Source organism: Gossypium raimondii, chromosome 12 (assembly GCF_025698545.1).
Source record: "Gossypium raimondii isolate GPD5lz chromosome 12, ASM2569854v1, whole genome shotgun sequence".
NCBI lineage: Eukaryota > Viridiplantae > Streptophyta > Magnoliopsida > Malvales > Malvaceae > Gossypium > Gossypium raimondii.
This window is the reverse complement of record NC_068576.1, coordinates 846,745-870,129: the sequence shown is the minus strand read 5'-3', so window position 1 is coordinate 870,129 and position 23,385 is coordinate 846,745. Positions and strand designations below refer to the sequence as shown.

Below are 23,385 nucleotides of genomic sequence, written 5' to 3'. Positions count from 1 at the left end.
GACTAAAATTGACCAATTTGAAAAGTACAAAGACTAAAAATGATCAAATAAAAGTACAGGGACTAAATCTACATCTTCCCTAAAGTACAAGAACTAATAGCAAATTTAGCCTTTATAAAACCTAAACTTTCCTATTTGAAACGAAGTTTTATTTTGATTTTGATATATATTTTAAATTTTTTCACACCTTTTCACCCACATTATTATATTTTTATTAATTTCAAGTTAACGATTGAGTTAAATGTTATTTTACATGCACATTTGTATTCTAAATACATGATTTTTATATGTATATACATGTGATACAATTATTAGTAATAAATAATCGCGAATGAGAATGTGAGAGTATTAACAAAGATTGAGCATTTAGATACTAAACCTATGCGGTGAAAATCATGTGTTATTTTTTTTTCTCAACTTATAACTTCAAAATGTACAATAATAAACAGTCGATTGAACCACGCGTGAAGTGACAAAAAATTTGTGCGCAGATTTCCGATAGAAAATAATATTTTTAACATAGTTTTTTCTAAAGATTTTTTTACTCATTGTTATTAAAGATGATTAGTTAAATATGAATAATTAAAATTAAAATTAAATAAAAATACTTTAAAATAAAAAAATGAAATATGTCAAAACAAAACTCATATAGGATAGGACTTAGAACAAAATAAAATTCCAAAAAGGACCCATTTGGAAAATAAAAAAAATCTCATTTTCAAAGAAATGAACAGGAAAGAAACAAATAGATGAAAAAAAAAATCGAACTAGAGGAGTGGCAATAGCCATAGTTTGAAGATTCAAATGAACACAAGCATAAAGGTTAATCACATCGTACATCCCCAAGTTATGATCTATGTTTTAAATTAGTCCCAATATTTCAACGACGCAGTCGAATCTTTAAAATATTAATACCATTATGTTGATCAGATCCTTCCATCAGTCTAATCATAAATCGAATTAATGTGAAGCATGTATAAAACATATAAATCCAATTTTAAATATTAAGTCTTCGATGCTTAAATGTCTTGTTTTTAAAAAATTACAAAATATAAATTTAAAAAATCTAAATATATCCACATAAAATATATAATAAAATAAACATACGTAAATTTTATGAGCTAAATTTGTTATTATATTAAATAAATTTATATACAATTAACGAAAAACAATAACGATGTAATTACTGCTAATTTTTAAAATTGGGCTAATCTGGTTTGCTAGTCTAATTAATTTATCGGTTTAATTAAATAAATTATTTAAAAATAAAAAAATAATTTAATTGCTTAATTCAACTGATTTAAACTAATTTTGAGATCAACCAATTTAATAATTTTTTTGGAACGAAGCCTCATTCAATTCTCAATCCGAGTTTAAGCCTACAAGAGAAGAATGTAGGACCCACAATGAACAGTATAATTCGGCCGCCCCGCTTTGTCGTCTCTATCGTCTCCGTTCTCCTCCGTCATTTCTCTTCCCTCTCCTTTGACTCTTTTTTTTAACTAAAAAAAAAAAAAAAACTTCCTTTCCCTCTCTCTCTATCTCTTTTGTATATTTTATATACTTCCTTTCTTTAAACATTATATAGGTAGACACACGTAGACACATATCTTTGCGTCCTCTCTCTGATATTTTCCTCTCTTTCTCCCTTCCATTTCTCTCCCTCTATTTAGTGGTGTTGGGTTCTTTTTTTCTTCAGAAAGGAAGTGTCTCTTCTTGTTCAGAACAAAAAAAAAAAAAAGCCAAAGAAAGGAGGGAGAGTATAGAGACTCCAGTACAAAAGAGCAAAAAAAAAAAAAGAAAAAGAAAAATCCGGAACCAAACAATAATTCTCTTACTTTTTAGTGTTTTTTTCTTTCTTTCTTCTTGTTATGAGGCTTTCTTTGGGAAGATAAGTTTCATTTCCTTTCTTGGGGGTTTTCTTTAAAACCTTTTGTTTTTGCTTTTCCTTCTTGGAGTTCTTTTCCAGTCCGGTTTGTTCGGCCATGGCCGGTAGCAATGAAGTCAACCTCAATGAATCCAAGGTATATATATATTTTTGGAAGATTGAATTGATCTGATGACTTGTTTTTTTATTATTATTAATTTCTAGCAAAGTTGGTGTCATGGGGTATTTGACTTTCATTTCAACTTGGGTTTCCAAAGATTTGACCTTTTTTTTTCCTTCTGGGAGGGGGGGGTGTTTGATTGTTGGGTTTAACCGAATTTTTGTCTAATTATGAGCTTTTGTTGACTGAATAGTTTGTGGGATTGTGTTAAATTATATCCTAGTCTGATATGTTGAACAAAAAGGTTTGAAATTTGAAATTTGAAATTTAAGTTTGATTTGGAGATTTTTGAATTTCATTGCTTGCTTGTTTATTTGGGGGGGGGGGTTTGATGTTATTATTGATGATCAAAGCTCCTAATTGTTTGGATTTGATTTTTTTAGAGGGTTGTTCCATTGAATACATGGGTCCTCATTTCCAATTTCAAGCTAGCTTACAATCTACAACGCCGTCCTGATGGAACCTTCAACCGAGATTTATCCGAGTTCCTTGACCGTAGAGTCCCTGCCAATATAAACCCTGTCGATGGGGTTTTCTCCTTCGACCATGTCGACGGTGCCACTGGTCTTCTAAACCGGGTTTATCAGCCTTCTTCGTTGAATGAGGCTCAATGGGGCATGGTAGACCTTGAGAAACCTTTGAGCACAACTGAAATTATTCCTGTCATAGTGTTCTTCCATGGTGGAAGCTTCACTCATTCCTCCGCTAATAGTGCTATCTATGACACCTTTTGTAGACGCCTCGTTAGCCTTTGTAAGGCCGTTGTGGTGTCTGTAAATTATCGCCGATCGCCTGAACATAGATACCCTTGCGCGTACGATGATGGTTGGGCGGCTCTTAAGTGGGTTAAATCAAGAACTTGGCTTCAAAGTGGGAAGGATTCTAATGTCCATGTCTACTTGGCTGGTGATAGTTCTGGTGGAAATATAGCTCACCATGTAGCCGTGAGAGCGGCCGAAGCTGATGTCGAGGTATTAGGTAACATTCTTCTTCATCCGATGTTTGGTGGGCAGAAAAGAACAGAATCCGAAAAACGATTGGATGGGAAGTATTTTGTCACGCTGCACGACCGCGACTGGTATTGGAGAGCGTATCTACCGGAAGGGGAAGATAGAGACCATCCAGCTTGTAATCCATTTGGTCCTCGGGGTCGAAGCCTCGAAGGGCTTAAGTTCCCCAAAAGTCTTGTTGTCGTGGCCGGTTTGGACCTCATTCAAGATTGGCAATTGGCATATGTTGAAGGGCTTAAAAAATCCGGGCAAGAGGTGAAACTTCTCTTCCTAGAGAAGGCTACGATCGGGTTCTACTTCTTGCCGAACAACAATCACTTCTATTGCCTCATGGAGGAGATAAAGAACTTCGTCAACCCTAACTGTTAATAGTCTCCACTTAACCGTAACTACAGTCAGCGTATACATAAATCCTAAATATAAAGATTTTGTTCCATGTCCAAACATTGTTTCTGGGTTTCAGACAAGCAAACCCTTTTGTCTGTTAGGCATGGCAATGGTGAAGTACTTGGAACTATAGTGTTGTAAGGACAGTGATTCTTTAATGTTTCTTCATATTATAACCATAAATGACCTAATAAGTGGATACTTGTTTACCAAGTTAAAATGTTGAGTGGCCAACTCTGAAACCCTCCCTCCTAGAAAACGAAATGAAATTTTGGCATCACATGTGGATCAACATTTCAACTAATCGTTTCCACTCTAATAAATGCTTGTCAGCTAAGTAGAAAATTCAACTACTTCATAATGTACATTAACTTTAAATATATGATATGATGATTCATGGTAGCAACTTGATTGAATGCCAGTCTCCAATTTCTTAGCTGTTTCCCCTAAACAAATTAAAACCCTAAACCAAGTTTTCTGCATCAAACAGTGATTGGGAATTTTGGAAGTACTCTATACTAAGGGACCACAAGGGTATTGGATTTGGATGGTTTAATGGGCACTAAGTGGTAGGAGAAAGAGCAAGTAAGGATAAAGACAAGGAACCTTGTCTGTGTTTTAATTGACTTTCTAGGCTTTTGCTTAGAATATATGCTTTGTGTTAATTTAAAATATTAATTAGTGTTTAGATTTCCAATGGCCAATTTGATTTTTTTTTATTTTTAATTTGTCTTATTATGAAGCTGTGGGCTGTGGGCATTGTAAATTAGCTGTTTATGTCTTTTGAAAATTATTCCCTAATACGACAAAATAAAGAATCATTATCAACAAATTTGCCTTTTTGCTTAAATCATAGTCTGGGGACAAAATCCTTAATTTACTTTGCCTCATAATATTCTACTTTATTTTCTTTTTTTAGTCTTTGCTTGCCGACTTCAACCTTTGCCCCTTTCACACATTTATTATTATTGCTCAAATTTTTACATCAGTCCTTGTACTTTAGTAAACTTTGAGATTTAATCTTTATATTTAAATCATTTACTCTTTTTTAATTTTAAGAAAAATATTAATCCACTCATCAATACCGTTAAAATTTGTTAACATTTTAGTTAAATCATTATTGCCGTTGATAGTTTTTATTAAAATTTATTGAAATTGTAAAAGATATTTGAAATGTGATGAAAATTGATATGTCAATCAATTTATAAGGTTTTAAATTTTAAACACATTTTAATGGGGTTTTTTCCTAAACACATCAAGTGATAGATAAAATAAAAATAAAAGCATGAGAAAATACAAGAAAAAGGTTTGATGTTATAGATATAACTCCAGAAAAGGAAATGGAAAAGATTGATTGCTCAGAATTTTCTTTTTCCTTTTCTTATAGTTAAATTTTATCAAAGGTCCCTGTATTATATCTTTTTATTGAATTTAGTCTATTTGCTATATATATATATATATATGTTCTTAAATGTGTATTTTAATCCTGAGTTTTGCTCCTTTTTTTATTATTTATTCGATGAAATAATTTGAAATGATTCCATTTTTCTTAAACATGTGATATCGTGATATATACACGGATAATTTTTTATAGTTTGATGACTTTTTACACATTTAAAAAAGACAAAAAAAAGGCGAGTATTTGTTTTTATTATCTTGCGAAATCTTAAAAATTTCTTTTTTTTTTCCGAGTCATTTGCGACTTCTCTTTTGTTTGCCCAGGCTGGTTACCTTTTTATCTTTTTTCTCCCTCCAACTAATCTTCTCTTCTTTTTTTCTTCTCCTCGTTCACTTCATGTGCCTTTTTTTTTTTAATTTACAAATCTATTTTGTGGATACGTTTGCTGACTTCACAAGTTGTGATGGATAGATGATTGTGCTTGTTGTTAATGAAGCTCCACCAACAACTAACAATTTTTCTTGGAAAGTGGGTGGCTCTTCGTTGGCTTCTTAATATGTTTTTGTTTTGAGAGTGTATCAGAATAATAAATGATTTCACAAGTCAATTTGGATCCGTGTTATCTTATAAATTGATTTTGTTCCTTTTTCATGAATTGGAATAGTTGGGTTCACATGAGAATAATGAAAACAAAGAGACAATAATAAAGGATGGGAAAACACTACATCTATCCAACACACATCAACATTTAACTATGATGTTTGTTTTTATGTGTTTGGTTAAGTGAAGCAAATCTGGGTTTTCACTTTTCTCACTTTTTTGTATTTGAGTTCGGTTTTGATGTACAATTTGGTACCTGAGTTTTTCTTATCCTAATTTAATATTGGAGTTTGACTTCCGTGTTTATTTTGGTACATAAGTTTTTTTTTTAATCTATTTGATACTTGATTATTTTTGTCTTAGTTAAATACATACATTTGACTTCAATGTTCAGTATGATACTTGAGTTTTTTTTACTAGAACACATGCGCCAAATATTCATTGAACTACATGATGCTATTTGGTCTAAATATTAAATTAAACATCGAAACCAAATTTAATGTACCAAATTAAGACAAAAAATTGATTACTAAATTGAACTATTAAAATCAAACTCAGATACCAAATAGTATATTCATCCTTATATTTATTTAAAACAATAACTCTGAAAACTAAGAAATAGGTTAAAAGAAAAGCCATGTTGTTCCTAGTCAAACATGTTTCCGCATGTTTCCTGCAATATTTAGAGTACAAATATTAGAGATAGCTCCGACATAGACATAGTTCAATCTTCAACCGTATTTCGAGGGTGTCAAAATCTGGGAAGCAAAATGGTAATGGGGTTATTACCAATGGCTTCCTTGCGGTGTTGTAGGACAACATGTTAATCGTTAAATAATATATTTTTTTCTTTTACAGCTGCTGCAACACAGCCAGCTCTCGTCTGAATGTGTTTTTAAGTTTTGAGATTTTTTTTTTTTTTTGCCACGAGTAGACAGTCATTGGACATTGACAGCAACACTTGATCCCATTGTACTGACAATCTTTCTCCATCTCAAGAAGAAGAGCCAATGAAGAGCCTTTTTCTTTTTCTTTTTGCTGCTAAATTGAAATTATTGATGCATGAAATTTACCTACATACATACATAAGCCAAGGGAAGAACCCTAGCTTTTCTTTGCAGCTTGAATTATGGTTGAGATTCGAAATTTGATGTTGAATACACGTATACTTATTGTACAGACAACTTAGACCTAATGTTAAAAGAAATACTCTTCTAATTTTATTAACATTATCTTTTTTTCTTTTTTTTTTAAGATGTTATATTTAAGTTGTTCATGCAACAAACGCACACTTATTTACAATTTGATGAACGTCAGATCCGAACTAGTATTTAACAACAAAATTGACAATTAGGATAAGGCAAGGACCTAATCGATACAATGATAACACTTTAAGGACTCAATTAATGCTTTGAAATTTAGGGACTAATTTAAAATATTGATAATAGTTTAAGGGTGTTGTGTAGAATTAACCTATATATATATTATTTAGTTAAATAAATAAAAAAATGTGGTAATAATAATGTTTGTAATTTCTAAAATGAACCATGTCCTGTCTTTGGTCAATTCACAATCTAACACTGTGTAATAGTTTTAGTAGTGTGAGTTGTATTTAAATGATATAAATTTATGTATAAAAAATATTAAATATAATATTTATGACAATAAAAATAATACAACTATGAGGTGGGAATGATATTTGTAATTACAATTAGGAAAATAGAAAACACAAAATCCCTTCAAAACATGGGCCCTTGTCCAGAAAGGCTAAACAGGCAAAAGCTTGGACCCCTAGCCGAAAATAATAGGCATAATTGTAATTTTAGCCTTCAACATCTATATTTTCTATCAATTTGGTCATTATTCTTTTTTTATTATTATTATCTAAATTTAGTTATTAATCTTTCAAAAAATATCAAGTTATCTTTTAACGAAAATATTAACTAAAAAAATTAAATTTTTTTGATGAAATTGACGTGATAACCCGCTTGGTAATCATCATGAACTTCATACTAACATAACACTATTTGACTTATATGCCACATTAACAAATAATTTAAAAATTATAAAACAAAAACTAAATCCAAAAATAAATATAAAAGTTGATTAAAATTTTTAAAAAAAGTAGGATGAAATACACATGGATTGCCTTGCAGAACATTTTAGCCGATATTTTTATTTAAAAGAATCAATTTGACTCTTTCTCAAAAGGCTAATAGTCAAATTTGACTCTTTTCAAAAGCTTGAGGGCCAAATTTAGCTAAAAAAAAATAAAGACTAAATTGACAAAAGATATAAACATTAAGGACTAAATTTGACATTATGCCAAAATAATAAATAAAAAACTAACTAAGCCATCCTTCACTATAGAGACTAAGGCATTAACTTAAAGCATAAATATCAAATGAATTTCAACACATACTGGACTTGTAGCCCAAAAATCAGCCCTTATGCTGTTATAATGAATGACACTTTTTTTTTTTTTTTAATACATAGTCAAAAGAAAATAGAAAATATATCAAGATGAGTCCTAATCTCCAAGTACATTTAGGCAAACATGGATTGATTCTAAAAGGGTTTGAATATTTGATCACAGAGGCAACTTCCAGTCAACTTTCTATTTTTTGAGTAATTTGTTCTATCGCCGAGTTGTTGTCATGGAAGTTGCTTGATCTATACCTAATCCCTGTAGATGCAGTAAAGCTTGGCGTAGGAACAACTTGCATTGCAATCTGGAACCTGCTGAAGTTCTTTGTCTGATGATATTGGGGTTGATCGTTTGCCTGACCTGTTTCTGTTTGCGGCAACGGTAACGCTAAGAGGTGACTCACAGGTGTATTTGAGGGGAGCAGGGATTGGTTTGGAGATAAAAAGGATTCCTGGTTGACTCTGGTGTTAGCGTTGGTTTCCTCGGTTTGATATACTGAACAAAGGTACTTGCAATATCCTGAAATTGCATGAACAGTCTGTAAAGGGTTAGCGGTGTTGCTCGAAAAGCAGACGGATTTGCTTTGGATCCAGATTTGCCAAAGAGTAATAATGAATTTTCTGTATTTAAAATGGCGGTCATACTCATACCCATCAAATTTTAAATCCCCCACCCAACTTGCAATCCATTCCTGTATATCAGAAGCCTGTAGCTTTTGGGTATGAACTAGACCGCTCGTGCAAAAGATAGCCTAGTGTTTTATCTTCCGTGAAACACAGTGGGCAACGAGAATCGATAGCAGTTGTTGCAGATAGTTTTATACGCCATTTGTTAGCCTCTTTGACCGTGAGATTACCTGAGTAGTTGAACTTTCAAACAAATCTGTCACCCTGTTGGAACACGGAGAATGATCTGGACCATAATTCCTTCCATCCTATGAGCGTAGATTCGATGTTGATATTCCTAGAGTAGGGATAATCCATTGTCCACAATCGATTCGTTTCCACCATCCCAAAATTGAATGTCAATTCCCTGCAAACAAATGTCGCCTCCTTTTAAGTTACTCTTCCAAATGTCGGGGGCAATATTTCGCCAGCAGTATTCTTGAAATAAAGGGTTGAGGTTCCCAAAAAAATCCATCCCTATAGCAATATTTGCACATCAATCCCACTACTTACTCAACCTTGTAAATGTCTGTAACGAGACACTTATATATATGTCTTGTATATATAACAATCCGATTTTAGACCGAATTTAATAACACGAACTGTTTGGAAAGTTAAGAGACAAATATGGGTTAAGAAATGGAAATAATTAGTAATTAAACTGATTAAGTCATTAAAGTAAATAGTACAAAGACTAAATTACAAAGTGACTAAAATAAACTGAAGTTTAGAACAAGTCCTTAGTATGAAATTGATCCATGGTTTAGTAAATAATTTTACCACTAATAATATGAGTTAGAGGAGATCGCATAGCCATTGGTTTTTATTTTTTTAATTCGATTGGGTAAATAATGAGGTACGAGTGTTTCAAGCATTAGGAATTCAAAGGACTAAATTGTCATAAATGTATTCATGTTTAAATGACTCGTAGATTATGTTCGAATTATGTGATTAATGAGTTTCTGTATTCGAGTTTAATTTCATAGCTGAAGACAATGTAGGATCGGCTCGAGACAAAGGGAAAGCCAAAGTCGTTGACAAATAGTCATTTCTAGTTTGTGCTTCTATAATTCTCTTTCATTAACTCGTTCATAGTCTAGTAAGACGTTATAAACAAATATGAAATAAATGTCCAGGTAATCGTATCTTTCCCCAAAAAATAAGAGATGATGAATTTGATGTTGTGATTGTCGAAATTGAACTATGAATGATTAAATTGTGATTTATATATATGCGCGCATGCACGTACATATATGTTTGATATAGATGTATATATGTTATTGAGATCTTGATATCATGTTGAATTATGTTATAATTGTGATAATATTGATCATGCACGTTATACGATGTTAGACGTAATTTGAGTATAGTTGGCATGCCATAGGGTCACCAATATCAGTGATTTATTAGCCCCAATTCCCAGATGGTCGTGAGCAATCCCAATTTCCGAAGATTCATGGACATATATTGACATTCAGATTGAGTAGTCTCAATTCCAAGAGGGTCATGGACTTACTCGTTATATAGATAAAAGTATTCGCCCTAATGTCTATCGTCGATTTATAAGGGCCGAAATGAGTAAGTATTGCAAATGATAATGTATGACATGTTGAAATATTGAGCACATCACGATATGAAATTATGAGATATTGAAATACGTATCAAACGAGAAAGTTTGGAAATTATATGATTATTGATATTGTGATAAAGTAAAGTAATATAGTTGATGTCATATTCATATATTTGCTTTAATTTAATATTAATATATTGATTTTCAATTATATTAGCATTACTGAGTATTCAATATTCAATGTACTGTATTGTTTGTTTCCATGTACAAGTTTCGGATGAGAGTTGACGTGGATTAGAAGTAGTCAAGCATCCAACTCAACAACTCAGCTTGGGAAACATCTTGTTACCTCTTTTGTACGTATTTATGTGTTTTGGTTATATGACATGTACCTAGGTTATTTGAGATTGTTGCTTAAGTTAATATTTTGGCATATTTGGTACTTGACATATAAGGTCTTTGAAGTTGAATTTCATCCTTTAATTAGTAGTCATTCGTGTTTGTTTATATAGGTGTGAATTATGCAAATTAGTTGGTTATGCTTTGATGCATGAAATTGTTATGGTTTGATGATGTTTAAATGTATTTTGCACGTGCCAATTGGTTCATTTGAGTTTGTGTAATGTTTAGGTATGTTTGAAGAAGTTTTGGGTATGATTTAGTCACTTTGAAACATTCAACCTAGGCTAATTTATCATAAAGTCTCGAGACAGGAAGAACATGTCTTAAGACTTTAAGAATAAATTTTACTATATGGGATGTTACATTAGACTTGGTCCAGAGACCAACCTTATAGGTCTCGAGACAACTTGACTTATGCCTCAAAATAGAGTGGCCTCTGTCTTGAGATAAGGGTACATCGAAGCTAAATTAGTTTTGTCCTGGTCCAAGTCTCGAGACAAGAACCCATTGTCTCGAGACATTCAAACATTGAAGCTAAAATAAGAAAATAAGGGAGGTTTAGGTTGAGGTTGAATTTCAGGTGCAGAGGGAACATGAGGCAGATGAGGAATAAAGAAACTGATTTAATGTTTGGAAAAAAAGTCTTTTGTGTTGGCCTTCCTTCCTTAGCAAACACTTGCTTCGGTTCAACTCTTTATTCTCTTTCAGGTTCTTGTCTTTGTTCATGTCCACCTTCTTTAGGAGGCCTTAGATTTACAGGTCCTTTCGACTCGCTATGGGCCAAAGGTGGGAATTGTAACACCCCACACTCGACCTAACCGCCAAATTCAAATGTGTGATGTCACATTACATCACTGAAGCAACTTAAATTACTAAAACAAAAATACATTCAACTTCAATCATCAAATAATTCATATGATTGTATTTATGCACTCATTGAATTCATTTCATCAATTTACGAGGTTATAGGAGTTGATTTTAGATTTAAGACTTGAATTCAAACTCAAATGTTCAAATTTAAAGTTATGTCTCGAGATAGGTCATAAATTATTTTAGAATTTTTGGCTTCAAAGTCAACATGTCTCGAGACATTACATGTTATGTCTCGAGGCAAGGTCTTTTATGTCTCGAGACTAGGTCTCAAGACCAACCTCTCATGTTGTCCTATTTTTACTTTGATGTTTGAATGTCTCGAGGCCAGTGGTTCCTGTCTCAAGACCTAAAGCAGGGTAAAATCTGTTTAGTTTCAATATTCTTTTGTCTCGATACAAAGGTCATCTGTCTCAAGACTATACAAGTATGTCTCGAGACCTCAGACTATAGAATGAAAAGTTTAAGTGAAATTTGTTCTTCCTATCTCGAGACTTAATGACCAAATGGTCAAAATCCTGCATTTTTAAATGTTCAAAACCTTAAACAATTGAACTCAAACACACCTAAAATGTACCACAAATCATATTCATCCAATTGACCTATCTAAATACATTCAAACAATACCAAATTTTAACCTTCAATACATCATAACTAAACCAACCAATTAACGCATTCAAACTCACATAATTAAACCCAAGTAACTATTGATCAAAAGATGAAATTCAACTAAACTAATATTATAGGTCAACTGCCAAAAGTGCCATAACTAAGTTAAGTTATAAGTCAACCAACTTAGGTACATGTCATATGACTTTAAAACATATAAATACATATTGCAATGACTTCCAAGTTGAGCTTGAGGCTTGGATGCTTGACCGCAAGATTTCTTTAGCTTTATCCAAGATCTGCACATGAAAACAAATAAATCCGTACGCTGAGTAAAGTATACTCGATGGTGCTAACATAACTCGAATTCAATTATAAACATAACTAAATTTAAATAACATATTAACTCAAGCTAACCAACTAGCCTTTTCATGCTAATATCAAAGATATGCATATATTAATAATTCATGTATCATTTCAACTGGTTCTCATCTATGCTTTACTCGATAATTCGATATAATTTCCGATGCACCTCAGGGTATTTGCATCTAATTTAACATAACAAGATCATGCCTCACTAAAATCAATGTCTAGTATCAATTGAATACATATTCAATATATCATTTTTACATTTTAATCCCTCTTAATCAAATCAGATACAATAATGAATACTTGGATTAATCTACCATCAAATATAAAGCAAATAATTCATTCAATCATGCATTCATGTCATAAACACATTTACATTACGATAAGCATTGTTCTGAGTCTCAATCGAGCTTACGAAAGCTCTTTTGTTGACCTGAGCACAAAATATGACCAAATTGTAAAGTTCCAAAATTTTTGGTCGACGTCGTGACGTCACATCCTCCATTTCGTGACATTGTCAAACAGTTTGTCACGTCGTGACCTCAGGTCACTCGACATCGCGATGTGACTCGCTGTCTGCCGACGTTGTGATGAGAAAGATTTCTTATCGGGACATGAACTCTGTTTTTAGTAAAATTTGAGTCATTTGGTGCCCATTTCAAGACTGCCATATAACCTTCACATTTTGAGCACAATTGACTAGTTTTCCTGAATTAAAACATTCCATACACATAACTAAACAAGTACAGATAACCATATTCATCTTCACATCAACTAATAACATCTAAACAACCTTTAGACATATCATTCATTTATCAAAGTATATATGTCAAACCATTAACCGAATACCATCTTTATCACTATCACTTCACATCCAAAAATGCCATTTCAAATGCCATACATACAACTCATACCATTTACCAAAAGCATACCATCTCGACAAGCATTACCATTATGCAAAGTTATGCATAAAATGGATTTCAAGCTATGTCATCATTCAAGGTTAACAAATACATAACACCTATATACATGCCATAAAACCAAACTTTTAAATGATTGAGAAACTACAAAATCAGAAACGGGATAGTGTGAGCTTCTTGTTGATCTGCTTGACACGTTCAGCAAGTTGACAATCTACAAGAAAAGAGAGGTAACAGAGTAAGCATATTAAATGCTTAGTAAGTCCATATGAAATTTACTTAACTTACCTTGACATTTCAACAAACTAACATTTAAAACACATTGGTATTTAACATGACATCATTTGACATATTTTGTAACATCATATGCAAACCATCATATACAACCAATGGTTAGTCAATTTACATATCAAGAACTTATAACACAAATCATATATAACCATTCAATTTGGTAATATGTACCAACCAATTAATAATCTATTAGAAAGCATATATAGTTTAATTCATATTCAATCCATTTCAATAATTCTATTTCCACTAAGTTGCATTTTCACCCGAAAGAACCTTAGTAAATCAAACTCAGATACACGGGTCAATAGTGCTCATACAAGCTGACATTTATGAATTTGCTCACACAAGCTGACATTGTATCGAGGTTACCAATCCAGACTAAATCAATGATACATATAAACTGAGAATCCGCAACAACTGTTAGGTCTCATATAACCATGTAAATTCCTGATCGATTCCATATTAGACCCTAATGGCATGTCATACGTATCCTAATCCTTTACTAAGTTCACACGAGCATTATTACTGTAATCATATCATTTCAATTCCTATAACAGCATATACATGTCATACCAATTTTATAAAAATTCCATTTCCATTTTGGTACCTTGTACCTGTTCATAAATATCACATTTTTCATACTTTATAATTTAGTCCAATTGATGCCAAAATCACCAAATTCACATAAACTAATAAGCAAAATAATTAAAATTCAATTATAACATGAAACAAAAAAGTTTCATATGATCTTACCAGGCAAAACAACAATCTATACAATAATTTGGTTCAATTTATCAATTCCAAACATTTTATAACATTGTATTACAAATCAGTCCAATTTTATTTTTCGAATGCCCCTAAAATTTTGCATTTTATTCAATTTAGTCCCTAAAACCGAAATAACAATAATTTTCAATTTTGAGCTTCGATTTCGAAAGCAATCTTAATCACATCTTTCTGTGGCCCTCTATTATCAATAGTTACAGAAATTTCACATCAATATCAAAATTTATACACTTTAGTCCTTTTGGACTAGAGGTGCTCATGAGTCGGGTCGGGCCAGGCCCAGCCAAAATTTTAGACTTGTTTTCCTAAGCCTGACTCGAATAAAAATGCTAAAACTCGGGCTCGGGCCTTATTAATTTTTTATATAATTTATTTTAAAAAATATAATACATCAAAAATACTAAAAACTATAAAAAATAAATGTCTCCGAAAAAATTAAAAATAAAATAAAAATATGTATACTAAAATAACACTAAGATAGGTGCAATTTAACAAGCAAATGCCTCTAAAATAGTAACAAAATTAACAATAAAACAAGAGTTATACAATAACAATAAAATAATAGCAACATAATAGTAAAATGGTAGCAAAATAGTGAAAACAACAATAAAATAACAATAAAATAGTAAAAAAATAGCTTTTTTTGAATATTCAGGTTGGGTCGGGCTGGCTCGGGCTAAAAAAGCCTTACTCGAGGCCCGACCTGTTTTCACCCAAATCCTCCCACTTTTTCCAAGTCCATTTTTCAAGCCTATATTTGTACCCAAACCCTTCCACTTTTCGAGCGGGTCAGCCCATGAGCAGGTCTATTTTGGACAAAACTAGCAACTTAAACTTTACAATTTAGTCCTTTTTCACATCTAAGTTTAAAATCTATCAATTCAACACCAATTTCTTTAAGAAATAATCAATGGCAACTTTCAAAAACTTTAATAGTTTTACAAATTAGTACATAGACTAATTAAATCAAACTCTCACAACCTCAAAAACATAAAATTTATAAGAAAAGGACTTGAAAACTTACCAATTTGAGGGACCGAATGTTTAAAGCTCAAAACGCTTCTCTTTTTCTTTGTTTTAAGCTTACGAACGGTGGAGAAGATGAACTTATGACAATTCTCCACCTTTTTATCTTTTATACCATAATTAATACCTTAATTACTTAATTAAATTAACTTAATCTTAATTATATTAACTTAATCTTTCGTTCTACATATTCCACTATCTATTAATAAGAATTGGTTTAATTACCAATTTGGTCCTTTATCCAATTAAAATTTTATAATGATAAATTTTTTACAATTTAGTCTATGTACCTTAATAAACTAACGATTTGACAAAATTACTAGACCAAACTTTAATAAACTTTTATACTAGCATTCATAAAGATTAAATCTCGAATTACGGAAACGAGATTCCGGCACCACTGAAAACTGAGTTGTTACATACCTGATCGAATTTAAATCCGACTTAATAAATATAGTACAAGGACCTCCTACAATCATTATTTATTCTTAAGCCTTATAGTTTCTATCATTTACAATTTAGTCCTTAACAATACATAATTTATCAAATGATTCATACTAAATTCTTTAATTCCTATTACATTTCTGACATATTTTTCCATTCCTTAGCTAAACTATATTGATGCATGAATTCAAGCTGTTTATATCAAGATTTGAAAACTTTCTAACAATGAAAACCTAACTCAAACTTATTAATTTCATAGATTTATGTCATGGGCTTCTAAAATTAATCAACAATTTTACAAAAAAAATTAAAGAAAATGAAGGATAATGATGCTTTACTTTTTAAACACTTAAAATCATTATATATAGCATAATTAATTATCTAACCTAATCACTTATTATATTTTAAGATTAATTTAGTGGACAATGATGACAAACTTCACCATTTAAGCATTATCATCTATTTCAAATGGTTTAATTGCTAATATAGCCTTAACTTAATTGAAATTTAAGGCACTTGCCATATTATAATTAAGTCACTAATCAATTTAGTCCCCGTACTATTTTTATTCAATCACACTCACTAATTCAACTTTTCTATCTCGTATTTGACACTTAATTATTCTATTTTTAACTATCTATTAATTCAACTCAATTAGTCCGCCCCGAAATTGAATTTTACGACACCATTGAAAATCAAGTCGTTACAAAGAACTCATTATTTTTACAAAGTACCAAATATTAATACAGTGGTATTTTTGTATTTTCAAGTGTTTTTTTTAAATAAAATAACATAACCATTTCGACCAAAACCTCACTTGGTTTTAATATAAAAGCTTTATAAATATATTGTAGTCGGTGAATTTTTGGATCAATTAAAAAGCATCGCATGTCAAGTCGAGATTACTGTGGATAAAGTCGAAGTTATAGGTAAAATTGATAACATCGTATCAATATCATAATTATATTTTAATTAATTTAAATTAATTAAGAGATAAATAATTAAAAGTTATATTAATACTAATTAAAAATAAAATAATTAAGTGATAATATTAAATGGTTATTTTATCTCTAATGAATTGAATTAATAAGAGACAAATAATAAATAAAAGAGCTGAAATTCTTGTAGAACAATAAAATGAAACAAGTAAATTCTACTAAAACTTTCTTCTATTCAAGTAATTAATACTATAAAAAAGGAGTCACCCCGAGCTATTCTACTCATAAAAAAGTTTAAGAATTTGAACGTTCTTTACAGAAACTAAGAAACTAAAGAACTTGCATAAATTTTAACGAACACCATATTCGTTCAGAAGAAAATCCACATTCCAATCCAATTCAATCAAGAAGAGGAGGGCAAAAGATGTTTATGACAACATATTATTGATTAATTCAAAAAAATTTTTTTATCGAAAAATTGTATTAGTAAGTAACATATATACAAAATGAAAATACATAAATGAAATTGATAATTTAACTATATTACAAAGATAAAAAAAAAAGAAAAAAAAAGGTGCATAAGATGTCCATCTCTCTACTCAAATCATCCATACTTGAAAAATACATTACTTGCTTTATAAAATATATGGTATAAATAAGTGGGTAAGATGCAGATTTCGAAGGTCTAAATTGAAGGATTGGCAGTTATTTTCACCCAAAAATTATACCATTCAACTAAAGTCAACTCTTACTAATTACTGTTGAGATGCGGAGGGGAATGACGTACATAAGAACAAGTTTTGGTTCAACATGTCAAACGATACGTGTCAGGAACTGAATCAATCAGGTCCATCTTATTGCACCCACTTCAATCATCAACAATCCCCATACTCAGTTCATACCCCCAGAAAAAACAAAATTATAATTTTCCCCAAAAACAATTGTTGGCAAAGGGAAACTCCTAATCTGTCTGAATCTCAGCAGCAGCATCTAAAGAACCAAAATAGGTAAAGCTTCATTTGTGTCTTATCCACTTTTAAGCTCTTTAAGCCTTTTATTTTTCCTTTTTAATCAGTTTTCAGTTGTCTTGTTTGTTGTTATGTTCAAGTAGGTTTGGGTTTTGTTTTTGTTTGATGATCGAATCTTTGTTTTTATAAATCTTGTGTCATGTGCAAACGGTTCGACTTTGTGGTAAAACTTCACACTTCGCCTTGCTTCAAGAGCTGGGTTTGGTTTAAATTTCATGGTGGTAGGCTATACAAGCATGTGAATTTTAGTTAATTAAAGAGCAAAAAAACTTGTCATTTTTTTGGGGTTTCTTACACCTTTTCTGGGTATGGATGGAAGTGACCTTAAATTTGGTCAAACTCTGACAAAAGTTCATTCTCTTGACCGTTGATCATGTGAATGTTTGTCTATTACAAATCCATGTTGTCCTTATCTTTTTAAAACTCTTCATATACCCAATTTGTATTTGGTGTTTTTTTTCAGGTTTGACCTGTTAAGAACCCAAAAAATTGTACTTTGGCATGAAGGGTTAGCAGATATGTGTGTGCATTAGTGATAAGAACATATTGGCAGTTGCTTTTATATTGAAAGAATGTTTGTTACAGCCAGTGGGGTTGACATTGATGAAATGGGGTACGCCATGAGTAGGCTAGAGATAGAATCCGAGTTGTTCGATGGCGGTAATACTGTCCATGAAGCCAGTAGCAGTACTAGGCCCGGCAAACTGTTTCCTAAAGTAGATGACGAGATTTCCCAGCTTACAAACCTCAGATCAGGGCCTAATGATCGACTGCATCAACTTGTGCCCGGAAAGCAGCAATTACCTGTTTCCCCGGTGAGGATGTTGGCAGGTCGAGAAAGTAATTATTCAGGAAAGGGAAGGTTCTCGTCAGCGGATCGTTGTCACATGCTTAGCAGGTATTTGCCTGTAAATGGTCCTTGGCTTGTGGACCAGACGACCAGTCGGGCCTATGTTTCTCAATTTTCAGCTGATGGTTCTCTATTTGTTGCCGGGTTTCAGGTATTTTTGCTCGGTGTCTTATTTCCAAATGAAACTGACTTGATATTGAATTGATTGGATTATAGTAAATAATGTGTTTCGATTTAATTTGATTGTAAATGTTTGGTTTCAGGGAAGCAATATTAGGATATACAATGTGGATAGAGGTTGGAAAGTTCAAAAGAACATTCTTGCTAAAAGTTTGCGTTGGACAGTTACCGACACGTCCCTTTCTCCGGATCAGCGGTACCTTGTGAGTTTGAACCGGATACTGTTACATTGAAATGCAACCCTCATTATTCGAGCAAATCATTTTGTAACAATTTATAAGATATGAAACTAAGGCATTAACTTGGATTAGTTTCTTTCCAACTCTAAATACAGAATGAATGTCTTAATAGATTTGTTTTTTGATGGCTTTAAATGTTTTTTCTTTTCTTTTTTTTTTTGCAGATATCTTAATGAAATTTCTATTCCTTTATTTCAGGTTTATACCAGCATGTCGCCTGTAGTTCACATTGTTAATGTTGGGTCTTCTACCACGGAATCCTTTGCAAATGTCACGGTAGAATGCTCGTAATTTTGGGGGTAGCATTTGTGGTTTAAAGTTGAACAACATGAAATATTTTGATTCGGGGATGTTTTTTTGTATTCATCCGAGCATTGTTTATGTCGACAATAACCTTTTCAGTTACACATTTGGAGTTCTAATGTTTTTCAGGAGATCCACGAAGGATTGGACTTTTCTTCTAATGATCGAAGGTATTCTTTTGGAATATTCTCCGTGAAATTTTCAACTGATGGACGAGAACTTGTGGCTGGAAGCAGTGATGACTCGATATATGTTTATGATCTGGAAGCAAACAAGCTTTCCCTTCGAATTATGGCACACACGGTTGGTTCACTGCCCCTGTATTCTCGATATGATAAACTTGTTGTTTTATGATCATTTTATTGCTTGGATATTGTGGATTTATCATAACTATCATTTTATCCCCTATCAGTTTTAAAGATTATATTTGCTGCTATGCTTATACTTTGTCTTTGTGACCAACAAACTCGAATGTGTGACTGGTAATAAAATGTGTGGAAGTTGCCTCTGCTGACTTGTGATTGTATTTAAGTTTATATGGACATGACTTGGAGTCTTAACTCTTGCCTTTGTAATGCATCGGCATTGATGCGCACAAGTGTTGCATGAACAAGAGAATTAAGGGAATGAATATCCTCAGAACATATGTATTTTTTCAAGATCCATTCAATAAGTATAATGCTTTATTTTGGATTTTTTTCATTTAATTTGCATTGGTGTACTTCCCACTCTAATGTCGGAAGATTACATGTAATGCGGTGACCATTTTCCCTATTTGGATCTATAATTTCTGGGGACCTAAAAGTTGATTTGTGTTTTGTCTTGCAGGCTGATGTTAACACGGTAACCTTTGCCGATGAAAGCGGCAATTTGATATATTCCGGGAGTGATGATAACCTCTGCAAGGTGATTCAAGTCTTCCAATGCATGGAATGCATAGATATTATTATCCTTTTCTCTCACGTACCAAAGTTATATTCCGTTTATTATGCATTCCTCCGTATGTACAATATTTTTCCAAGGCCACTGCTAATCTTTCACTAACACTAATATTTTGATTTTGTTTAGGTGTGGGATAGGCGTTGCTTTGTAGCAAAAGATAAGCCGGCAGGAGTCTTGGTGGGACACTTGGAAGGTATTACATTCCTCGACAGTCGTGGGGATGGTCGTTATTTCATATCAAACGGTAAAGATCAGACTATCAAGCTTTGGGATATCCGGAAAATGTCCTCCGATACCTCTTGGTATGCTTTTTTTTGGCTTCCGATATGCATGGTTTAGATTTTCTCCACGTGTATGTCCTGTTCATGCTCTAGTAAAGAGAATTTATTTTTTTTATCGATTTGAATTCCAGCGATAGTTTGATCATAAAAAAGTTCGGATTTTGAATTCAATTTACTAGATTACTTTCAGTTAAAGCAACATCCAGTTTACATGCAATGGATTAAGTTTACGGGAGTCGACATTTTTATATGTTATTGCAGCAATTTAGGGTATCGGAATTTCGAATGGGATTACAGATGGATGGACTACCCTCCACAGGCTAGAGATTTGAAACACCCAAGTGACGGATCAGTGGCTACTTATAAAGGTCACTCAGTGTTGCGCACTCTTATTCGCTGTTATTTTTCACCCGAATACAGGTGAGTTCTCTTATTCTCCCTTTGCTCGATCTTAGTCAAATTAACAATACAGTTTTCTTTATCTAACCGTTGGTTCCAGATTACAGTATTGATTAACATTTCATCAATTTCTCGAAATGTTTTATCGCAGTACGGGCCAAAAGTACATTTACACCGGATCTCACGATTCTCGGGTTTATATTTATGATGTGGTAAGTAACTAAATGTGATATGCTTTTCCTATAGGGTGCCTTCAGAGTCGTCACCGTTGCAAACAGCATTGACATATCCTGTAGATATTAAGACTACAATGCTCTTTGCCGGATTCAATTTGTTATCGGTTTCATATATTACGAAAAATGTCTATTGCCATCTGATATTTGATGCCATGCATGAGTGATTATGCTGACAAAATGACGGCAACATAATGTTACTAACCATTGCATGAATACCAAATACGAGAGAGTAATAACATGGTTATACCGTACAGGTCACCGGAGCCCAAGTTGCGGTACTGAAGCACCATACATCACCAGTAAGAGACTGTAGTTGGCACCCGCATTACCCTGTGTTGGTCAGCTCCTCTTGGGACGGGGACGTGGTTAAGTGGGAATTCCCTGGTAACGGAGAAGCGCCGGTCCTTGCGAACGAGAGGAGAGTCAGGAGGCAATATTACGATTGAAGGCGGCGATCCGTAAGCTATAATCATACTACGTATACGGTATTTGTTAACTGTATCTACATGTTTTTTTAAGTAGCAGCTCCGGTATATCTTACATTATTTGATCCAATAAGGTGTAATCATTTAAGGAAATGATTACACATCCATGTATAAAAAGTTTTAGTTGCATAGTGCATATAAATAAACCATACAACTCCCTTGTTTTGCTAAAGAATTTTATAATATTTAAATTATCTTCATGGATAAATTATAAAATTGAAAAACATTGGTATTAACTAAAGAAATAAGGTGGAGTGGCAAATATTTCCTTACTAAAATTTGGGTTTAAATTTCTTCGTCACTATTTAATTTTTTTGGATTTTATATAAAAATAAATAAAAATATCTTTAAACTAATATTTATTACTTTGTTAAAATAAATAATTTAATGACCAAATGATTTGGGACCTGATTATGATTTCTCATTCTACTTAGGTCTCTTACATCAAAATAGAGATAGCCATGGGGTAGTGTGAATTTTTGCCCGCTCCGATCCGAGCTTGATATACGTCCAACATAAATTGATCTCAACTCGACTCAATTGAATATAATTTATCTAATTTGAAAATTCAAAGTTATACTTAACTCCAACTCAACTTAATGTCATAATTTTTAATTTTAAAATATTAATAGAATAATAGTTTTTAATTTTTAATTTACTATTAATTGTTCTCTGGATATAATTATGCTAGAGAAAATATTAATATAAATTTTATTATTATACATTTTAAACAAGTATTTAATAATTATACTGAGACGGAGTGGATTTTCGCTTAATTCGACCTAACTAACAGGAGAATTAGACATACCTGACCCAGTCGAATCTAAACTCGTTGGGTCCGGACTTTCTTTTACCATACCAATAACTGGTGGGCCGTACATACCATGCATCCACCCATTTAAGTTTTGGATCATTCATTGTTTCTTCAAAGGGTTAATATATTGTTTGTGCTCTAAATTTGTCCAAAAGTATTTAAATCTTTTTTGGGTCTAATTGACATTCAAACTTGTATTCTCTCACCTAGTCTGGTATCTTTACACTAACACCACAGTTTATGCTAACGTGACACTGCTAATCGATCGGTGACATATGGCGGCCTCTTGGTATTACATGTAGCATATATAAATTCCAAAAAAAAAAAATTAAAACATATGAATTAATAAATATATATGATTTTTTTCACATCAAGAATGAACCTGAGCAAAGAATTATACTCTTTATTAATTTATTAATTTTTTAATTTATACTCGTCACATGGAATACTAAGAAGATGCCATGACTCACCTCTAGATTGGCTATCAGTGCCACATCATCACAAACTAACGATGTTAGTGTGAAAATATCAACCTGGGTAATGGAGCACAAGTTCAGGTACCAACTAAGTACTTGTGGACATGTTTAGGGGTAAGCTACATATTAACCTTTTTTTCAAATGATAAATTAGATTAGCAAATACATATTTTTTTTTAAAAATACTTTTATAAATAAATAAAAGGCTTATATATCAAAAAAGCCCTTAACAAAATGCAAAAAATAAATTAATCCCCCTTTATTAAAATCGAACCCAATTGAGCCCTTGTAGTTAACAAAATGATCAATTAAGCCCCTCGATTAACGGAATTCATGGCTAAATATATTCACTGTTAAAATAAATTGATGGACCAATCAAATTGTGACATG

General features: G+C 32.2%; 2 protein-coding genes across 3 annotated transcripts; both read left to right on the top strand.

The window, feature by feature from the left end:
* Positions 1-1,582: 1,582 nt before the first annotated feature.
* LOC105762637 (gibberellin receptor GID1B) lies at positions 1,583-3,665 on the top strand. Its single transcript, XM_012580433.2, has 2 exons — positions 1,583-2,024; positions 2,432-3,665. Exons 1-2 carry the CDS (start codon positions 1,986-1,988, stop codon positions 3,425-3,427), a joined length of 1,035 nt encoding a protein of 344 aa, XP_012435887.1. The 5' UTR covers positions 1,583-1,985; the 3' UTR covers positions 3,428-3,665.
* Positions 3,666-17,580: 13,915 nt separating this feature from the next.
* Positions 17,581-21,880, top strand: LOC105762633 (LEC14B protein). 2 transcript variants are annotated; one of them, XM_012580425.2, is made up of 10 exons: positions 17,581-17,769; positions 18,254-18,791; positions 18,904-19,023; positions 19,258-19,335; positions 19,492-19,665; positions 20,191-20,268; positions 20,431-20,606; positions 20,847-21,005; positions 21,136-21,196; positions 21,475-21,880. In XM_012580425.2, exons 2-10 carry the CDS (start codon positions 18,363-18,365, stop codon positions 21,664-21,666), a joined length of 1,467 nt encoding a protein of 488 aa, XP_012435879.1. In that variant the 5' UTR covers positions 17,581-17,769; positions 18,254-18,362; the 3' UTR covers positions 21,667-21,880. The 2 variants fall into 2 exon arrangements, with proteins under 2 accessions (XP_012435879.1, XP_012435880.1); XM_012580426.2 differs by having other exon boundaries at positions 17,582-17,769; positions 18,376-18,791.
* The last annotated feature ends 1,505 nt before the right edge of the window (positions 21,881-23,385 follow it).

Excerpts from the sequence above, each read along its gene's own strand:
- LOC105762637 (XM_012580433.2), top strand. The coding sequence starts at position 1,986 with ATGGCCGGTAGCAATGAAGTCAACCTCAATGAATCCAAG. Across the intron at positions 2,025-2,431 it reads TCAACCTCAATGAATCCAAG|AGGGTTGTTCCATTGAATAC; the intron begins GTATATATATAT and ends TGATTTTTTTAG.
- LOC105762633 (XM_012580425.2), top strand. The coding sequence starts at position 18,363 with ATGTTTGTTACAGCCAGTGGGGTTGACATTGATGAAATGGGGTACGCC. Across the intron at positions 18,792-18,903 it reads TATTTGTTGCCGGGTTTCAG|GGAAGCAATATTAGGATATA; the intron begins GTATTTTTGCTC and ends GTTTGGTTTCAG. Across the intron at positions 21,197-21,474 it reads GGGTTTATATTTATGATGTG|GTCACCGGAGCCCAAGTTGC; the intron begins GTAAGTAACTAA and ends TATACCGTACAG.